At 35.3% G+C, this 20,870-nt stretch overlaps 1 protein-coding gene across 1 annotated transcript in view; it reads left to right on the top strand.

Annotated features, from left to right (window-relative positions):
- LOC145241468 (uncharacterized) overlaps window positions 1–20,870 on the top strand; it is a 74,715-nt gene that overhangs the window by 15,099 nt on the left and 38,746 nt on the right. Inside the window, exons 2-4 of the mRNA XM_080104453.1 lie at window positions 1,256–1,591; window positions 14,920–15,098; window positions 19,066–19,217. Of these exons, the coding sequence (XP_079960579.1) occupies window positions 1,264–1,591; window positions 14,920–15,098; window positions 19,066–19,217 (659 nt within the window). The 5' untranslated portion in view covers window positions 1,256–1,263. The remainder of the gene's footprint in view (window positions 1–1,255; window positions 1,592–14,919; window positions 15,099–19,065; window positions 19,218–20,870) is intronic.

Raw genomic sequence — 20,870 nt, 5'->3', positions numbered from 1 at the left:
ATATCACACTTACTCTAGAAGTTTTCTCGGAAACTACTTGGCTGATCTGGCCAAAATGTATGCACCCTTGTTATGATAAGGTACAGCAAACTATGTATGGTGGTATCCGTTGGTTTGATATGGATCAAAATGAATTAGTATTTTATGCAAAAATGAGTATAAATTTAACCATATTTAACCATCAATTTGGCATAAAGTACTCATTCTAAGTCAACGGATTATAACTTTTACCTGTTTTTAACGAGTTGAAAAGTTTAGTTTGTTTATTATTATAACAAAATGTTCTAATCAAATATTTTAAACATTTAAACATATTCTGTATGAAAACACATTGTTTTGATTTTAATCTGAAGGAGTACGTTTTAAATAAATGTATTTTGATTGTTGCCCGCACTAAAGATTGAATCTTGGAATTCCAGAAACGTGTCACTTACTTTACTCGTTATGCCACGAGTCCTTGCGGGAAAGATACCACCGAAGATGGGAACATTAATCCGATAACACTCAAGATGGGAACATTAATCTGAAACATCCAAACTTACGGGACCTGTGGAAATTCCATAGGGAACCCATTCATATGTAATATATTGATGTTGGCATTCTGCAGATGTTCAGTGTAAATGGAGACGCTCTGATATTATTGTAGCTTTTTTGTTAAAACTGCAAGAGTGTTTATCTAAGCTTGAACGACCGCCCGGTAAAGCCTAGTCGTAAAGTACGCTTAAATATGATACTTTAATTCTCGCAGATTTCGTATATATTATTATAGAGTTAATGTTCTATCGATTTTTATATATTATAAAGTTGCGATCTCAAAAGAAAAATATATCCATATGACTTGGGTTCATTAGCTTGAATCGAAACCGAGATGAAAAAAATATATGTATATATAGATATAACTTGAGTTCCTTCAGCCACAATCGAAACCGAAACCAAAACTTATGAAGAATTTTTGGTAAAATTATTTATGACAAGAAATGGAAGTACATAACAATCAAACGATCCGAGTGTAAGCATGACACAGAAAATAACACACACGCTATCGTATTAATATATAGATAATGCAGTTTTGATTTGTTCTTCACTGTCGACAAAATTAATATATAATAATATTTATGCAAAATATTTGAGTGTTGTCAAACACATCCGCATAAAACAACGAATGGAAAAAATTACAATAAGCAACACCGACTGGTGTATTCTCCATTTTACTTATTTAAATTAAATTTAATTCTTACACATTTTTCTACTGCAGGTTCAACGATGGAGATTGTAAACTGTTTCGTTTTAAAAATAATCTTTATTCTACTGCAACGTCCCTGTTACACAAAAGCTGACTGTACTACCATACCGTACAAGGTACTCCCTCGTGGATATAACATTTACATGGAAACGGGAGTTGAGCCGTTTTTTCCACCGACGAAAGTGAGAGATCGAACCAGATGTGTTAAACTGTGCGCAAAACAATTGTTCTGCCATATTTGGAGATTTGACAATGGAAAGTGTCATATTTTCCACTCCATGAAGGACAAGCTTAGAGTAGAAATATCAAGTAATCCCTCAGTAATAACTTATTATCAAACAGAACGAGGTGAGTACTTTCTAAATTATCATTTTTATACCCTACAAATAGTATATTGTAGATGATTAATCATCATATTCGCATGAGATTTCTTTGTAAGTTTTAAATGTGTTTCACAACAAAAAATGATGGATTTAAAAAGTAAAACATCTATAATATAAATATCACCTGTCTGTTTAAATGTATGTATGTATGTATGTATGTATGTCTAAAACTTTCGACAGAGGCGACGGATTTTCACGAGATCGGTAACGTTTTGAAGATTCTTCGGACGACAAATATCGAAAAGTTGGCTAATAGTTGTTTCACCCTCAACTGAGTACCTTTCTACAAGGAAGAGTCGCATTTTTAACCGATATTTTCGAAAGTTATCCCCTGTTTTCAATAGTCTAGCCTTAATTTAAACCTTCGCCCTTTCGGGTTTGACGATGGACGCAACAGCAAAGACATCAGGGTTTTTTTCCACGTTCTTTTCCTTCTACGATTCGAGCCTGTCTGCCTACCACCACTTTTTTGTGTTTTGTTTTGCTCAACACCCTAAACACCCAGGCAATGCCGGGCAGAGAGGCTAGTATAAAACATAAGTGTTAACGTAAACATTCCGTAATGCAATTATCGATTTTGACCCTTTTCATATTTTTAAATATTGAATTAGAAATTTGTGGCTTTTTAATTTTCGGATTAATGTAAATCCTCAGTTCACATATATTTTCGCAACGCAAATATATCACACGACTAGATTTTTCTAAATATTTTTGCAAATGTTTTGTTTTTTTTTGTAATTAATTAAAAAATAGTGAGACAATTGAAAATTCATTTCTCTTTTCACCTTTTCAAACAAAGACGATTTGAATTAGTTCGTCGTTAGTTGACAAAATCCAATTTGGATTTTTACGTATACAATCGAAAATATTCAACGATTGGCATGTGTTGTGGGAACTCACCCACGCACAAAATATGAACTATTTCGAACTGTATAAATAGATCGAAACGTACAGACTCTCGGAATGTGTGTGTGTGTGTGTGTGTGTGTGTGTGTGTGTGTGTGTGTGTGTGTGTGTGTGTGTGTGTGTGTGTGTGTGTGTGTGTGTGTGTGTGTGTGTGTGTGTGTGTGTGTGTGTGTGTGTGTGTGTGTGTGTGTGTGTGTGTGTGTGTGTGTGTGTGTGTGTGTGTGTGTGTGTGTGTGTGTGTGTGTGTGTGTGTGTGTGTGTGTGTGTGTGTGTGTGTGTGTGTGTGTGTGTGTGTGTGTGTGTGTGTGTGTGTGTGTGTGTGTGTGTGTGTGTGTGTGTGTGTGTGTGTGTGTGTGTGTGTGTGTGTGTGTGTGTGTGTGTGTGTGTGTGTGTGTGTGTGTGTGTGTGTGTGTGTGTGTGTGTGTGTGTGTGTGTGTGTGTGTGTGTGTGTGTGTGTGTGTGTGTGTGTGTGTGTGTGTGTGTGTGTGTGTGTGTGTGTGTGTGTGTGTGTGTGTGTGTGTGTGTGTGTGTGTGTGTGTGTGTGTGTGTGTGTGTGTGTGTGTGTGTGTGTGTGTGTGTGTGTGTGTGTGTGTGTGTGTGTGTGTGTGTGTGTGTGTGTGTGTGTGTGTGTGTGTGTGTGTGTGTGTGTGTGTGTGTGTGTGTGTGTGTGTGTGTGTGTGTGTGTGTGTGTGTGTGTGTGTGTGTGTGTGTGTGTGTGTGTGTGTGTGTGTGTGTGTGTGTGTGTGTGTGTGTGTGTGTGTGTGTGTGTGTGTGTGTGTGTGTGTGTGTGTGTGTGTGTGTGTGTGTGTGTGTGTGTGTGTGTGTGTGTGTGTGTGTGTGTGTGTGTGTGTGTGTGTGTGTGTGTGTGTGTGTGTGTGTGTGTGTGTGTGTGTGTGTGTGTGTGTGTGTGTGTGTGTGTGTGTGTGTGTGTGTGTGTGTGTGTGTGTGTGTGTGTGTGTGTGTGTGTGTGTGTGTGTGTGTGTGTGTGTGTGTGTGTGTGTGTGTGTGTGTGTGTGTGTGTGTGTGTGTGTGTGTGTGTGTGTGTGTGTGTGTGTGTGTGTGTGTGTGTGTGTGTGTGTGTGTGTGTGTGTGTGTGTGTGTGTGTGTGTGTGTGTGTGTGTGTGTGTGTGTGTGTGTGTGTGTGTGTGTGTGTGTGTGTGTGTGTGTGTGTGTGTGTGTGTGTGTGTGTGTGTGTGTGTGTGTGTGTGTGTGTGTGTGTGTGTGTGTGTGTGTGTGTGTGTGTGTGTGTGTGTGTGTGTGTGTGTGTGTGTGTGTGTGTGTGTGTGTGTGTGTGTGTGTGTGTGTGTGTGTGTGTGTGTGTGTGTGTGTGTGTGTGTGTGTGTGTGTGTGTGTGTGTGTGTGTGTGTGTGTGTGTGTGTGTGTGTGTGTGTGTGTGTGTGTGTGTGTGTGTGTGTGTGTGTGTGTGTGTGTGTGTGTGTGTGTGTGTGTGTGTGTGTGTGTGTGTGTGTGTGTGTGTGTGTGTGTGTGTGTGTGTGTGTGTGTGTGTGTGTGTGTGTGTGTGTGTGTGTGTGTGTGTGTGTGTGTGTGTGTGTGTGTGTGTGTGTGTGTGTGTGTGTGTGTGTGTGTGTGTGTGTGTGTGTGTGTGTGTGTGTGTGTGTGTGTGTGTGTGTGTGTGTGTGTGTGTGTGTGTGTGTGTGTGTGTGTGTGTGTGTGTGTGTGTGTGTGTGTGTGTGTGTGTGTGTGTGTGTGTGTGTGTGTGTGTGTGTGTGTGTGTGTGTGTGTGTGTGTGTGTGTGTGTGTGTGTGTGTGTGTGTGTGTGTGTGTGTGTGTGTGTGTGTGTGTGTGTGTGTGTGTGTGTGTGTGTGTGTGTGTGTGTGTGTGTGTGTGTGTGTGTGTGTGTGTGTGTGTGTGTGTGTGTGTGTGTGTGTGTGTGTGTGTGTGTGTGTGTGTGTGTGTGTGTGTGTGTGTGTGTGTGTGTGTGTGTGTGTGTGTGTGTGTGTGTGTGTGTGTGTGTGTGTGTGTGTGTGTGTGTGTGTGTGTGTGTGTGTGTGTGTGTGTGTGTGTGTGTGTGTGTGTGTGTGTGTGTGTGTGTGTGTGTGTGTGTGTGTGTGTGTGTGTGTGTGTGTGTGTGTGTGTGTGTGTGTGTGTGTGTGTGTGTGTGTGTGTGTGTGTGTGTGTGTGTGTGTGTGTGTGTGTGTGTGTGTGTGTGTGTGTGTGTGTGTGTGTGTGTGTGTGTGTGTGTGTGTGTGGGTGGGTGGGTGGGTGGGTGCGTGCGTGCGTGCGTGCGTGCGTGCGTGCGTGCGTGCGTGCGTGCGTGCGTGCGTGCGTGCGTGCGTGCGTGCGTGTGTAGTACACGTCAATCAAGTTCCCGATCTCAAAAAATCAAGCCAACATTAACTGGGTTATTTCAGTAGTAATTTGCTGTCGAATTGATGCAAATGTTCCGTGCAGCTCTAGGAGGTTTACCCTCTCAGGCATTGCCTTCTAAGTATTTTTTATTGTTGTTTCACCCCAAACAAGACACATGATCTCTTCGTCGTGAGGGGCTGATATATGGGACCATATTTGCAGGGATCCTCTTTATGGAGTTGGGCAGCGAGATATCTGTTCACATTACACTTGAATTTCTACGTAACAGTACAGTCAGGGAAGCAGGGGCTCGGGAGGGAATTCCAAGGTTCAGCAGTCGAGGGGAAAAGCTATTTGAGTAGAAGATCTCTACAGTTTAGGAGTGGGATTTTGTTGCTTGTCGGCTTTGTCGATGGTACTGTCGTCGAGAGGGCATTAGTGCTCGGAGTTCGTCAGAGCTATTGTCATTAAAATACTTATAAAACAGGCACAAGGATGCCATGTTTCAACGATGGGACAAAGGTTGAAATTTAGTTGATAGTTCGGGTTGGCGACTCTTTTTTTTAAAACGCTGTCTAGGAGCGAGAGATTAGTGGCAGATGCACCGAACGTGGCAATAATATTGAGTGCATGGACGAACCGTGGTCTTGTAGAAATATAGGATACTCTTAGATGTGAGTAGTCTTTTAGTACGGTAGAGACAACCTACCTTCCTCTCAGCCTTCGCAATTGCCTTAATGTATTTGTTCCAATTCATGTTGTCAGTGAAAGACCTTGAAGGAAGTACTTTCAGGTAGTATATCTTTAGCCATGGCAATCAGTGGTTGAGAAGGTTTCTTTAATTATTAAAGAAAATAAGCCCATTTCACTACAGATTGGAGATCTTTCTTAGAGTTTTAGCTATGAAGCGTGGTATTATCAGAAAATATCTCCATCTCAGAAAAAAAATTTATCAGGAAGGTAATTTATGAATATCAGGAACAATAAAGATCCAAGGATTGGCCCCTGTGGCACACCCGCATTTATATCATGTTGTGGTAATGTACCATAATCGAGGAACACCTAGATTTTTCTCTTAACTAAGAATGGTTTGCTTATGCTACATATACGTACAGTTTGATTTCTATGAGAAGACTTTCGTGCCAAAACATGTTTGACTACGGACCTAGATTCTCCTGCCTTATCAAGTGATTAATATATACGATCGGAGATTGCAGTTAGGAAATATACAGTAGAACGGACTTGTCTAAATCCATACTGTCGGTCAGATAAAAGTATTGTCTGTGAGGTGACTGACTAGTGCTAGATTGATTAAGGACTCAAAGATTTTGGTGAAGAGAGCGAGGAGGCTAATGGAACGATAATTAAGTGGGTCAGTTTTTGTCTGAATTTTTGCTAACTGGGACAACAAAAAATCTTTTTACAACAGTCGGGAAATCAAGATTCGTTAAAGCATTTATTGTAAAGCTTGGAAGAACCGGAGCAACCTCAGCAGAGCAATTTTTTAGAAGTATAGCTATGATAAGGTCGGACGCGCATGCCTTCGAGGTGTCTAGATTTATTATAGAATCACGAATAAGGAAAGGGAAGATGTTAAGGTCATCGAGTGTGGCTACTGTCCGCAAAGGGAAAATTGGGAGGGAGTAGCCTGTTGAGACTAAAGTGGAGTTAGAGGCAAAACGTTTGGCAAGCATATTTGCCCTTTCAGTTGCTGTGCAAAAAATTTCAAGGTTGTTGGATAGTGGAGGAACTGTGGAGTATCAACTATTTAATACACTTATAAATTTTCCAGAAATCACGAGTTCCTAGTTTCGCAACTCGATGTGTTTTCTGATGACTTCAGAATGTCTTCTCTTTCCTCATCCCACCTTCCGACCTGGTGTCACATGCCCTCATGATGGGAGAGAGGTAATTACGCCAGTCGAGGTAGCGACCTCAGCAATCAGATCTACAAAAACTGAAACATTTCGGTGGTCTTAAGCTGTCGGGTTAGGACAAATTTTTTAGGTAGCCCTAGTACTGTGATATTCGTAAAATTGGCCGCACTGATTAGCTGTGAAACAGCGAAACATTACTGTATGTGGATGACTATATATATATATATATATATATATATATATATATATGTGTGTGTGTGTGTGTGTGTGTGTGTGTGTATGTGTGTGTGTGCTAGTGGAAGAATGGATGGTCTCTGCTTAAATTTAACGTAATTATTATCAGCGCTGGAAATACTTCAATATTCCCAATTAAATATGATAATCAGCTGCTAGGGCATTAACTCCACTCACTTGGTTCAGGGATTGAATCTCACTATACTAGCTACACTGATGAACTTCCAGCCTCCCTTCCAAGCGGTCACGTCACAATTGAAAATGTAACCCTTACAGGGCCCGCTCAGATGCACAGGCTTGAAAGAAGAGTGCACTGGTGCTGATCCCTGTGGCATAACCTTTGTTTCCGTCTAGTGGTCGAATTCGTCCCCGTCACCGTGGTCTGCTTACTTGTTCCCAACCTTGATCTGGCTTCCAAACTGTCAACAGGGCCGGTCTGAAATAGACTGCACTCAACAACGGTGTTTTCAAAATAAAGAAAAGAAATCAAGGATTAACATAAAATAATTATCGCCTTCAACTTTACAAATAGCATATACACAATTGCCTTGGTCACTTATCAGATCTTGGGCAGGCGTTTTTTAACAATGTTCTTCGTTTTTCTATCGTCAGTTACACGGGGGAGAAAAAGTTCACAGAGGCGCGTGTTATCGGGACGGGAGGTCCCCGAAGACGCGTGGCAAAGTGTGTCGTTTGGATGTCTTCACTTAACGTTATATCAGCATCAGTTGGTTACAACCCCGCTCCTCTCAATACGCCCTCAAATGGTGTCCACCAATCAGCGGCCGTTCTTTTGTTTCGGGGTCCAGTAACGTCCCACTCCCCTAGGGTGAGAAGGGAGGTCCAAGCATATCCCACTGAACTCTGAACGCCCTAACACAGAAGAAAAAAAAAGAAAGAAAAATAAACAACCTCCAAGATTATCGAAGAGAAAGAAAAAAAGGTTACTTTAGTTTTTAACACTTCTTGTGTTATTACGAAACAAAAGAAAGAAAACACTTCTTGCATTATCAAATAATAAAACCAATATTTTATTTAGAAAAATTAATTTAGGTTTTACACTTTTCGTGTTTACGAAACAACAGAAGTCACTTCTGTAGTATGCGGACAGCAGCCATCTTTTCTTTGTGCGTTTCAGTCAACTGCCGCCAGGTAGCACTTTTCGGTCAAAAAACATTAAAATTATTAATTTGTTGTTGACCCTTCAAAGTTGCTTTAATTCCAAAAATGTTTCATTTAAATTATTTATTTGTTCGGAGAAAAGCTATTTTATTTTATAAAAATCCAATGTTGTTTTCATTAAAAAATTGTTTTATTAAATTATATTTTTTACGCAGACTTTTAAATAAATTTTTTCACAATTTTTATACAATAAATGTTTTGCTTTTCAAATATTTTTCTGTTTGGAATAAAAAAAAATGTGTGTTTCTTATTTGCCTCATTATTTGACCAAGAAGAAATGTGAGTTCTCGCCCCTTAGCAATAGCCGCTGTCTGCATACTGCAAAAGTGCCCCCAAATGAATTGAAACAAAAATTCTTATATTATCAAATTATACAAGCGTGTTTTCGGTGTTTATGTATTTTTTGTACCGCGCTATTTTTAAATATTTTTTTCAGATTAAATTCAAGTTTTACGATATCTTTTTCTTATTAAATTGTTAGGAGAAAGCACAGAATAGTTAGAAAACATCCTTCCCTTCCTTTCATGTTAAGAATGGCTTTATAAATAATAACGGTATTATTTCAGCCCAGTACCAATAATACATAAGTACCGTGTTTTCTTTTTTCTTTTTTTTTTTTGTTCTTAATAACACAATAATTGTTTGAACTAAATTAATTCTTCTGAATAAAATATTAGCTTTCTTTGATAATACATAAGTGTTTTCTTTCTTTTTTTTTTCTGTCCCGTAATAAATAATAAATAGTATTAAAACTAAAGTATTTTAAAAAAAATAAATTTATGGTTCCGTTTTTGAAACAAGAGTAAACAATTAAAAATATATTTTTTAATATTATGGGTGTTGGGTAGTCTCCTTTAAATACAATATAATATATCCTTCAAGAACGGTCATAACGTATCAATAGATATTCCATAAATACATCAATAGATATTTCATCAATAATTTTTCTACCTAGCAAAAATGAACGAGTTTTCCGGGTACGAGTTTTCCGGGTACAAGTGTTCCGGGGACGAGTCTTTCGTGCATCGAATAGAATAAATAAATGGAAACATGTATATGTTTGTCAAATTAGAAAATAAATTGTATCGACATTTTAAATATAGGATAATCTACATTTTAGACGATATTTGTGAACCCACTAAAAACAAAATTATTTCAAAATTTAGGATGGAGGGTTAGTAACGCATATAAATTTAGGGCAATTATTGAGTAAATATCGATTGAAAATAGGTCGTTGTCTAAGAGTTTTTTTTTAAGCAGCTACCCCTCTTCCAAATTATATTTTAAAAAAATATCTTTAAATGTTAAGGTTTCTTTAAAACGAAATAAAAGATTTTTATAAGTTATGAACACGTTTCGTACTACTGATCTCATGTTGAGCGTTCCTATTTACTTGCCTCCCCTAGAGGGTAAATTTGAACGCAAGATCTTTTTTAATTTTTATCCAGCTTCAATCAAGAAGAATTTCTCCTTCATTGAACCAGAATATGTGAAGTGTAGTAGTGAAGTGTAATATCTGTTATGGTGCTACAGTGTAGCACCAGAACAGATATTACATTTTCTTAACGTTTCGATCGACGTAACCGCCGACTGAAATTCTGCGCAAATTCTGGAGTTCAACAGAAAAAATTCCAGAGTTCGAGAACACAAAAACAAAAAAACAATTAGTATATTAATATATTTTTTTAAATTTGAGTGAGGGGTGGCGACCCCCTTCTTAAAACAATATCTCCCGCAAGAACTTTACTAAAATGTATTTCCAATCGAAATTTATTCAATAATTGACCTTTTTTCAAGCTGGCCCAAATGACCGTTTTTCCGTTTCCCTTTCTTTCGTTGCCCCTTTTCCGTTGTCCAATTTTCCGTAATTCATAAATTTAACGTAAAATGATCACCCGTTTCCGGGCCACTCTAATTATCTTAAAGCAGTTAATTGAATTTATTACCACTGATCCCGAAGCCTAATCTGCAATATCATAAGTAATCGCTTTATTTTTCGTATTATCACCCGGACTTGGGGTTAGTAGTAGGAAAGGGTTGTGTCTTTTATTACTTTTGACAATGAAATACTTTATACTACAGTTTGACTAGGAACATGGCCAAAATTCAAAACAAAACAAAATCCGTTACCTGTTCTTAAAATACTGTCTGGCTCGAAAGAGATTATCATTTTACGTTAAATTTATATGCTGTTTTTCAGATTGTTTACCTGCAATAGCCTAAACAATGAAGGCTCTATTTTTTCTTTTCGCAACAAAAAGTTATAATTGCGATTAGCGAACAATGAAAACGGAAGAAGAAATAACGATAATTTCATGAGAATACAGTATTTACATGTACCGTTTTACACGTAACTATTCAAAATTAAATTAAAACATTATCTATAAACACTCACAATTAAACAAATAAATAAATATAAAACGATTTTTTTAAGGATTTAAGGTGCAGGATCAGTTTCATATATAAATTTAACATAAAATAAGCGTCTTTTCCGAAAAATTCCAGTGCGTTAGGGCAGTTAACCAAAAGTAAAATATTTTTTTCTATTAGAGATAAATTATGTGCGTTTATTTGGAGGGATGTCTACTATTTTAAGCGATTACGCATGGTTTTACGACGTTGTCAATCGAACTTATGTTACTGGTAAACAATTTAGTTAACATCCATAAAGAATTAGAATGACCCAAAATTATTATTATTTTACGTTAAATTTATATTCTAAACTGAGCTTCCACTTTAAATACTAAAATGATTGCTTTTCCTTTCGTCATTTTTTATGGGTTCCACACGTAATCACCTATAGGAGTAATATTTCATTTTGGAATAGGGGATTTAGCCTAGAGTTTTAATCTACAATTATTATTATCATTATCATTATTGGCTCACAAGGAGCTTTCACACAGGTTTTCAGAGATCTTTCCCTGAAAAAACTTGTGATGTTCCCTGAAAGCTGAGTGACAACAAGTCTCCCCAGGTTTCTAGTAGTCTCCACCTCTTCCGATAACATTTGCAAATAAATCTGCATTATCGCAACAGCTGCTTGCCATTGATTTCTCGTTGGTAACAGCTATTGGTCTTGGCTTGGATTTGAGTGGCGATAGCCTCCTCAAGGTCCCAGTTCTCTTCGCACTTATTCGGCCGAAGTCTGGTCAGTTCATCGGTCTTTCCTTTCTCCTTGACTCGACTTGGTTATTTGGTCTCGTTCTTTTTATTGGGCGGGGGCAGTGATGTGGCAATGGGTTGTTATTATTATTATTATTATTATTATTATTATTATTATTATTATTATTATTATTATTATTATTATTATCTCGATTTCGTTTTTGTTTTTGTTTTTTTACAACAAAGCAAATAAATTTAATAACCCACCATTTTTTTATAATTGAAATAAAATTTTCACTTCATTCATAGAGAAAGCACTGAATAGTTAACAAAATCCACCCCCTGTTCATGTGAAAATAGTTTTTTAGACAGTAACGTTATTATTTAGAATTTCGTGCGTAAAAATTGGAGGGGATGTTGTTAAATATTTTGTTCTTACATCGTTTTCTTATTTTGCCTTTCAATCGTCAACTATCACACTAACGACGAAGTGATACAATCTGGTTTTGTTTTAAATCAAAATAAATCTTTTGTTGTCTTATCATTTTCAATCAATTAAAAGGAAAACATTTCAGAAAAAATATACGTGGAAAATAGCAGGGCTTATGTAATAATTTTAAAATTTACAAAAAAAAAAAACAATAAATCTCTTATTAAATATTTATAAATTTTAAAAGAATCGGAATCGAGAATTGTATCGGAATAGTAAATTTAGAATGGAATCTGTAATTGTACCGGAATCGAGAAAATTTTTGGAATCGTCCCATCACTAGTACATACACAGTCAAACCCTTCACGCTGTAGACCAATCACATACTTTACTGACGATTTTCGGACCAAAAAAATGACTAAGATGGGGTACCATCCTATTAAATTACAATTTTAAACTGGAATACCTGTTATCGAAAAAGGTTAGATTAATACCTAAAAAAAAGAGGATTTTTCGACCATCAATATTATAGCCACACTTTGCACCAACTGAGAAATTAAAATAATGATATCAACCACCGTTAGAGAGCTCCCGGTAACATTACTGGATGTATTTAATTTATTTTTAATTTAATTCATATTTAATTTTATTTAATTTTAATTATTAATAGATGAAAACTGTTATGTTTAAAAACGAAAGTAAGCTTATTTAAGCTACAAGAGTTTTTCCCCTTTAAACTATGAAAGTTACTTCGCGTTTGATGTTGATATACCAAGATGGACTTGTTCGATGCTTGCTGAAATCCAATGCATAGTCATTTTCGTAACAAGTTAAGATATATCGTGTATCTAAAATAGTATTAAACTAAAACCCATGCTAAGCAATATGTTTCAACAGGGCAACGCTGGGTATAAACACCTAGTTTTACAATAAAAGGTTGAAAAAGATACAGATCATAATAATGAGAATATTAATAATATTAGCAAATGTTTAATTATTTATTCAAAAGAAATCTACATACAATGAGCAACCTTATATTTCATTAAAGAAATTTTATTTTAATGATTAGCTCTATGTTATTTATACTTTGTTGTGAAAGAATCAAGTTAATAGTTCTATTTAGAAATATTATTTAGTGTTGATGTATTTAATTTATTTTTAATTTAATTTATATTTAATTTAATTTAATTTCATTTCAATTATTAATAGCTGGAAACAGTTATATTTATAAACGAAGTAAGTTTATTTGTTTTAGCTAAGAGAGTTATTTTCCCTTTAAACTATGACAGTTACTTCGCGTTTGATGTTTATATACGAAGATGCATTTGTTTGATGCTTGCCAAAATCCAACACAGTCACTTTCGTAACAAGTTAAGATATTCGGTGTATCTTAAATAGTCTGAGACTAAAATCCATGCTAATCAATATGCTTCAACTGGGTATATATATCTAGTTTTACCGTAAATAAGAAAAAAAAAACACAGATCATAATAATGAGAATACTAATAATAGTAGCAAATGTCAGATTAACCTTCTCAGGTATGCTTAAATTGAGATTCTATATTTTTATATGATTAAATTTGAACACTTTGAAAAACTTGAGCGGAAAGAAACAAAAAGAATTATTTTTAAATGTAGAATAAGAAATCAGTTTCGTATATAGATTTGAAAAAAAAACACGCCTTCATCCTGCTACTAACACTAACTCCGAATGATAATTCGAAAAATAAAGCAATTACGCGTGGCTTAATGGCTTTGATCGTCGGACAATGTTACGAAGAGTGTGAGACTCTAAGACAGTGGCCCCTGTCATGAACGTGCGTAAGGAGCATAGATGCATCACTCATTTCCTAGCAAAAGTGTATTGGGAATGGTGGTTACTGTGAAGAAAAATAAATTCTAAAGCACAAAAGGTCGATTGTGGTAATACTACACCCCTATATTCGTAGCTTTTCAACGTTTTAAGTATAATATAACACGATTGTAGAAGATTAATTTATCTATATAATTATAAAACTCTGTGAACTGTTCGGGTGTCTTTACTTGCTTGCTTAGATCTTATAATAAAGTCGTATTTTTGTCTGTTTGTTTATTCACAATTTAATTAATATGTACAAAAGATACACTATTACACAAATTAATTCTCATACTGAAAACGGGCTTATATGTACTTTCATTCCAGCTAGATTTCAATATATATTATTTATTCAAAAGAAATCTACATACAATGAGCAACTTTATATTTCATTAAAGAAATTTTATTTTAATGATTAGCTCTATGCTATTTATACTTTTTGTGATAGAATAAAGTTAATAGTTCTATTAAGAAATATTATTTAGCGTTGATGCATTTAATTAATTTTTAATTTAATTCATATTTAATTCAATTTATATTTAATTTAATTTCATTTCAATTATTAATAGCTGAAAACAGTTATATTTAAAAACGAAAGTAAGCTTATTTGTTTAAGCTACGAGAGTTACTTCCCCTTTAAACTATGAAAGTTACTTCGCGTTTGATGTTGATATACCAAGATGGACTTGTTCGATGCTTGCTGAAATCCAATGCATAGTCATTTTCGTAACAAGTTAAGATATTCGGTGTATCTTAAATAGTCTGAGACTAAAATCCATGCTAAGCAATATGTTTCAACAGGGCAACGCTGGGTATAAACACCTAGTTTTACAATAAAGGGGGGAAAAGATACAGATCATAATAATGAGAATACTAATAATATTAGCAAATGTTTAATTAACATCCTCAGGTATTCTTAAATTGAGATTCTGCAATTTATATGATTACATATGAACACTTTGAAAAACTTGGGCGGAAAGAAAGAAAAAGAATTATTTTAAATGTAGAGTGAGAGATCAGTTTCGCATATAAATTTGTTAAAAACACGTCTTCATCCTGCTATTAACACTAACTCCGGGTGGTAATACGAAAAATAAAGCAATTACGCGTTGTTTAATGGTTTTCATCGTCGGACTTAATGTTACGAACAGTGTAAGACTCTAAGACAGTGACCCCTGTCATGGACGTGCGTCAGGAGCAGAGATGCATCACTCAATTCCTGGCAAAAGTATATTGAGAATGGTGGTCACTATGTAGAAAGATATATTCTAGAGCACAAAAGGTCGCTTGCGATGATGGTACCACTCCTGTCTCGTAGCTCTTCAACGTTTTGGGTTTTAAAAATAAGAGGCTTACATTTGGAACGACCATTGTATGATTCTTTATATGTCTTTCAGATGAAACATGGTTTAAGATGTATTTTCTGAAAAGCAGAAGTGGATTTAATCCTGCTTATTCCTTTCTGGGCATTGGAGCTTACGAGAGCTGGGGTCCAACGAAATGCACAAGTGCCCTTTGTTCAGATTTATTTCGAAGTAATTTGATTGATGTTTGGCGTCATCTACCAATAAATAAGGTAAGTATTTTAAAGTGATTTACCATGTTTAAATAAGACCATACGTATACTTAGCCTTTTACATCTGCAATAATATGAGAAATGCGTATCTGTCTAAGTCTATGAGTATGATAATGACCATGACATAGAAACTTGATATTTATTCACCTAAGCTGATACTCAAAATGAGAGCGAATTTCAATTCTTTGAAAACCTTCCATCGTGTTTAACTTCTAAAAAATTACTGCCTTCCAGCGGTTTCAATCCCACCCAAAACCGGTCAGTTAGTTGGCCAAACTGTGGTGAGACGACAACAACTATTGCTGTGGATACAGTTTAGAGTTTCTGGAAGGCAGTAATTGCTGTGGATGCAGTTAACCGTTACGGTTAACCATCTAACGAAGGCCAGAGGAATAATTGGCCGAAACGTTGTAAAACAATCACTGAATAAAAGTAAAGTGAAATTAATAAAAATTGCCACTTTTCTAAACTCATGACATTCAAGCGAATTGCAATTCTTTTAATACCTTTGAATAGAGTTCAACGATCAAAATTTCCTTATTTCTAAACTCATGGCATGTAAGTGAATCTTAATTTTCTTCTTTGAATGAGTTTAAATTAATGAAAATTTCTAAACGAATAACAAAGCGAACTTAGATTCTTTAGAACCTTCAGATAGGTGTAAATAAGAATGATATTTTCTAAACAAATTTAAACAACTTTCAATTATTTTTAACCTTCAAATAGGTTTTATTGATCAAATTTGTTCATTTTTCTAAACTCATTTAAATTCTCTTCCGAACGAGTTTAATTAATGAAAACTGACATTTTTCTAAGCTTATTAGTGAGAAAAATTGGATTCTTATAAAATTATCCAGGGACACAATGGCAGCGGTTGCGACTCTCTATGTTACGTCTATGCGCCGAATATATACGTGCCCCCATCTCTAGCTGACCTACAGAGACAGGACTCCCTTTGAAACTTCAAATACATATCTCAGATTTAAAGGAATTCTACACCATATGTATAAGAGAGTAATTTAAATACTTAATTTCTTCTGGCTGTATTAAGAGGAGGAACAGACTGAAAAGGTAGTAAAAACAAGAATATAGTATTATGAGTCTAGTGAAAATGTGATTCTCATTCAATCCTAAACAATAACGAGTCTTTCTACACACACACACACACGCCCACACACACACACACACGCCCACACACACACACACACATATATATATATATATATATATATATATAAAGAGAGAGAGAAAGAGAGAGAGAGAGATCATTATTTTTTTACTATAATAATTAAATACCAAAAGAAACTAGTGTTTCATCCTTTTGGGAATCTTTAGCGCAGGGTGTCACGAATAACACAAGTTGACGAATTCGAACCCGGCAACACGAACCATCTCTGTCTCGATTCGCAAAGACCGTATCCAATCGGCTACCATTAACCACGAGAAATAACGTTGAATTTAAACATTTTATTCTTAAATGTTCTTTACGTCAGTCACAGTGATCTAATCGTTCTACGATGATTTATGCCTATATATATATATATATATATATATATATATATATATATATATATATATATATATACAGTGATGATCATATTTATTGGCACGGTAAAATAAAAGTTAAATTTTGTCTAATAAATTCTAAAAAAGGGATTAAATTAAAGAAAATAACAAAGTATATTATGTATTTTTAACTGGCCTTTCCGATGCAGCAATCGGATTTTAGAAAAAATAAATAACAAAGGAACAACAGACATAATTGCAAAAAACCCTTGTTCAAAATTATTGGCACGATTTATTTAATAATCAATTGTATAGCCTTTGGCCTTGATTACCTTCCTCAGTCGCTTTTCATAGTTTACAACCAAGTTGTTGCACTCTTCAGTAGTAATTTTAGCCCACTCTTCCTGACAATAATCCTCCAATTGAATAAGATTCTTAGGCTTCCTTTGCATTACCCTCAATTTTAATGTTCTCCATAAATTTTCAATTGGATTAAGGTCTGGGCTTTGTGATGGCCACTCCAAAACATTAATATGATTGTCCTCAAGCCATTTCTTAGTCAGTTTAGCCGAATGCTTTGGGTCATTATATTGCATGAACCACCAACGACGACCAAGTGAGAGCTCTTTAGCAGAGTCTTTCAGGTTTTCATCCAATATTTTAACATAATCTTCCTTTTTCATGCTACCTGTGACCTTAACAAGTCGCCCTGGTCCAGAGGCAGCAAAGGATCCCCAAAACATCAAACTGCCTCCACCGTGTTTCACTGTGGGTATGGTGTTCTTAGGCAGGAAAGCTTCGCCAGATTTTCTGTAAATATAAGACACTTTATTATGGCCAAATAACTCTATTTTCGTTTCGTCAGTCCATAGAACACGTTTTCAGAATACAACATCTTTATCAATATGACGTTTTGCAAAGGCTAGCCTTGCTTTCAGGTGCATAGGCTTCAATAAGGGAGTCTTTCTCGGACGACATGCTTTTAAACCAGCTCTCTTCAAAACTCTACCAACTGTATGTCGAGCTACATTCACTCCACAGGTGCTCTGTTCATCAACAATCTCCCCAACAGAGATCCTTGGGTTTTGTTTTACTTGTCGAACAATTTTCCGTTCATCTCTTGGGGAAAGAATCCTTTTTCTCCCTCTACCCTCTAAACTCATAACGTGGCCTTGCGATTTGAACTTGTTTATTATGGCTCTAACAGTGGATTTGGGAAGGTTTAGCTTCTTTGAAATCTTATCATAGCCCTCCCCATTGGCATGGCATGCTACAACAAGCTTCCTGACGTCTTCGCTGTGTTCCTTAGTTTTAACCATGGCGATTGAAAATTATAATTTAGTCACTTATAATAGTTTAAATAAATCGCTATCTAAAAATTATCTGAAAAAAATTATTCACTGAATAAGCGTTAAACAAGCATAATATGGCTATAAAAAAGTTCAGAAAGCACGTAAACCGGAAATTGATTGATATTATACTGATACTAAAAGAAAAACAAAGCCGTGCCAATAATTTTGAACAAGGGTTTTTTGCAATTATGTTTGTTGTTCCTTTCTTATTTATTTTTTCTAAAATCCGATTGCTGCATCGGAAAGGCCAGTTAAAAATACATAATATACTTTGTTATTTTCTTTAATTTAATCCCTTTTTTTAGAATTTATTAGACAAAATTTAACTTTTATTTTACCGTGCCAATAAATATGATCATCACTGTATATATATATATATATATATATATATATATATATATATATATATATATATATTTGTTCGCTACTCTAACATGCCGTAGTGTGACAACACGCTAAATGTGTACACATAACTTACCCGAAATTCTATGAAAAACTTTGTTAATGTTTTTACTAACAATAATCACCTCTGAATGATGTCGAGCAGCGAATACAATACACTTATGTATAGTTCAGAATTATTCATTATGTAATACGCTGCTTTGTCTCGCACTCGTATTACTCCCCGTAAATGTAACTCAAATCTTTATCAACTGTCGATCGTGCATCATATTTACAGAATGTTTTTTATCATTTACATAATCATCTATCTAAATATGTCCAAAGATACGTTTATCTCAGCTGCATGAAGGGTTATATAAGTGGCTGAGAACAAGTTCATACAGACGTTGACTGACGGCTTGGGTGTGCCAAGTTCAAATCCATACTAAGACTGTAACTGATGGATGTTGGCAACTTTCATGCGTTCCCTTTTGCAATATATAATTCTATAGAAGAATCAGAGATCTCTGTGCCAATAAGACAATGAAAAAGCTTATTTAACGAATGAAGTTTTTAGTCGTATAACCATTTGTCTATATCTATTTATCTATGTATGTCTTACAATCTTTTCTAATCCATCGAGATTCCAAAGTTTTATAAAAACATAAGAAGGAAAATAATTGTTTATTTTATTATATATTTGTTTATTCTTATTTTTACATTTCCAGGTGAAGTTGCTTTCAAGAAGTAATCACAAACATGTCGTACGTATGCTTTTTGATGGAAAAAGGTCGACAAAAGAATCTTGGTTCACATCATCTCGTGTGTTATACTCGCCTTGGGACGGTGTTCGCAATGGAACATTTGTAATTAATCCCGGGTTTGTTGAATTAATTAACTCCCGCCTGTTTCGTTTGTTTGTTTGTCTATCGGTTTGTACGGATTACGTTAGTATGTATGTTGTTAATAGTGCTACTAGACTCTTGAATAGTCATAGAACTTAATGTTAAAATGATTTCGCAAATAAAAAGAGATTATTTAATTATGGTTGACTGTGGTTGACCTTAACCCCATTCCTTTCCATTATACATAATTAAATAGCGGATTAGGTGCGTTTGATTATGTAATGTAGAAATAAAAGAAAACTTACGTAAGCTGACCTTAACTTAATTTGTTCCTAATATGCATAACTAGTAGTAAACCAAATTCTCAGAACATAATAGGTTTACATCACTTTCATACCCAGCTTACAAATATCTGAAATTAATTAACTAATAATTATGATTTTAAAAATCACTAGTGATAGGTGTAAGTAGCCGTAATGTTGGTATTATTTAGTTTAATTTAGTTTGTTCTTTATGTATCACACTGCTTTGTCTCGCACTCGTATTACTCCCTGTATATGTAACTCAAATCTTTATCAACTATCTATATAAGGCAAAATCGGGTTGACACACCGGTTCTCGTCAGAACACCGAAGTTAAGCAACCTTGAGCTTATGGGTGACCATATGGAAATTCAAGGCGCTGTATGTGCTCTCCGTTTATCTCGGCATTTGTTTCAAGTCGTCTTGTATACACACTTCACTTGCCACTGGTATTAAACAATGTCGACTCAGGAGAGGTGGGGTTGGAGGTTGCACACCTCCTGACATAAAAATTTCACGTGCAGGTATCCCTACAGTGGGTATCCATAGTCTGTCAAAGACTGAAGGAGCCTTCGTCGTTAATTTAGTTTTATGCGCAGAGGTAAAATTTTTTTGTAAAATTAAAATATATCAGATTTGCATAAAATTTTATCCATAGTCCATTAGTCACAAATTAAGTAAAATTCACTTAATTTTAGTTTATTCCCAAGCCATCTTAAGGTTATGGTTTTAATTCGAGACATTTTCTAGAATAAAAATTATGCAATGAATTTTCATCAATAATAATTTTAGACAAAGGTTTAGCATCATCCTCTATTTATTTTAATGGCCGTAAGAGCATATAAAATTGTTTACAAACTGTTCTGTTCGTGGAATAAATTTAACCTGAGATTGGTATTCTTCTATCGCTTTTATAATGTCTCATTACTCTTTGGAAGTGTTTTAGAAGAAAGAGGAAGAGCCAATTCCATTACTAATATATATAAGGAAACAGCGTTTATATGCCCGTATATTAGTTGGGATTGCTTTGCTCCTATCAGTAGAAAGATCAGTAGTCTAAACACCTTTGGTCTCTGCACTCTTATGATTTGCACGAATAGTACACGCGTAACCCCCCCCCCCACTGATGAAGCTGGTTAGGATCCCTATTTATGTGAAAATCTCGGCTCGTGTCATCTAGTCTTCTCTGAGGGGTGTTACATTGAATTCTGTATGCTACCAATTGGCAAAAGGACGGCGGACGGAACACTATGGCAAACACGTTAAGTATTTTTTTTAAACTCATCCTAAATGTTTTCTATATTACCTTGTTTTTAAACTTGTTTTTCTTGCTTTATTTATGTATTTGTCTGTATTCTCCTGTCGTATTTCTCACCCCCCCCCCCA

Source organism: Euprymna scolopes, chromosome 2 (genome assembly GCF_053919585.1).
Source record: "Euprymna scolopes isolate OS-2025 chromosome 2, ASM5391958v1, whole genome shotgun sequence".
Classification (NCBI taxonomy): domain Eukaryota; kingdom Metazoa; phylum Mollusca; class Cephalopoda; order Sepiida; family Sepiolidae; genus Euprymna; species Euprymna scolopes.
This window is presented reverse-complemented; position numbering and strand designations above follow the sequence as displayed.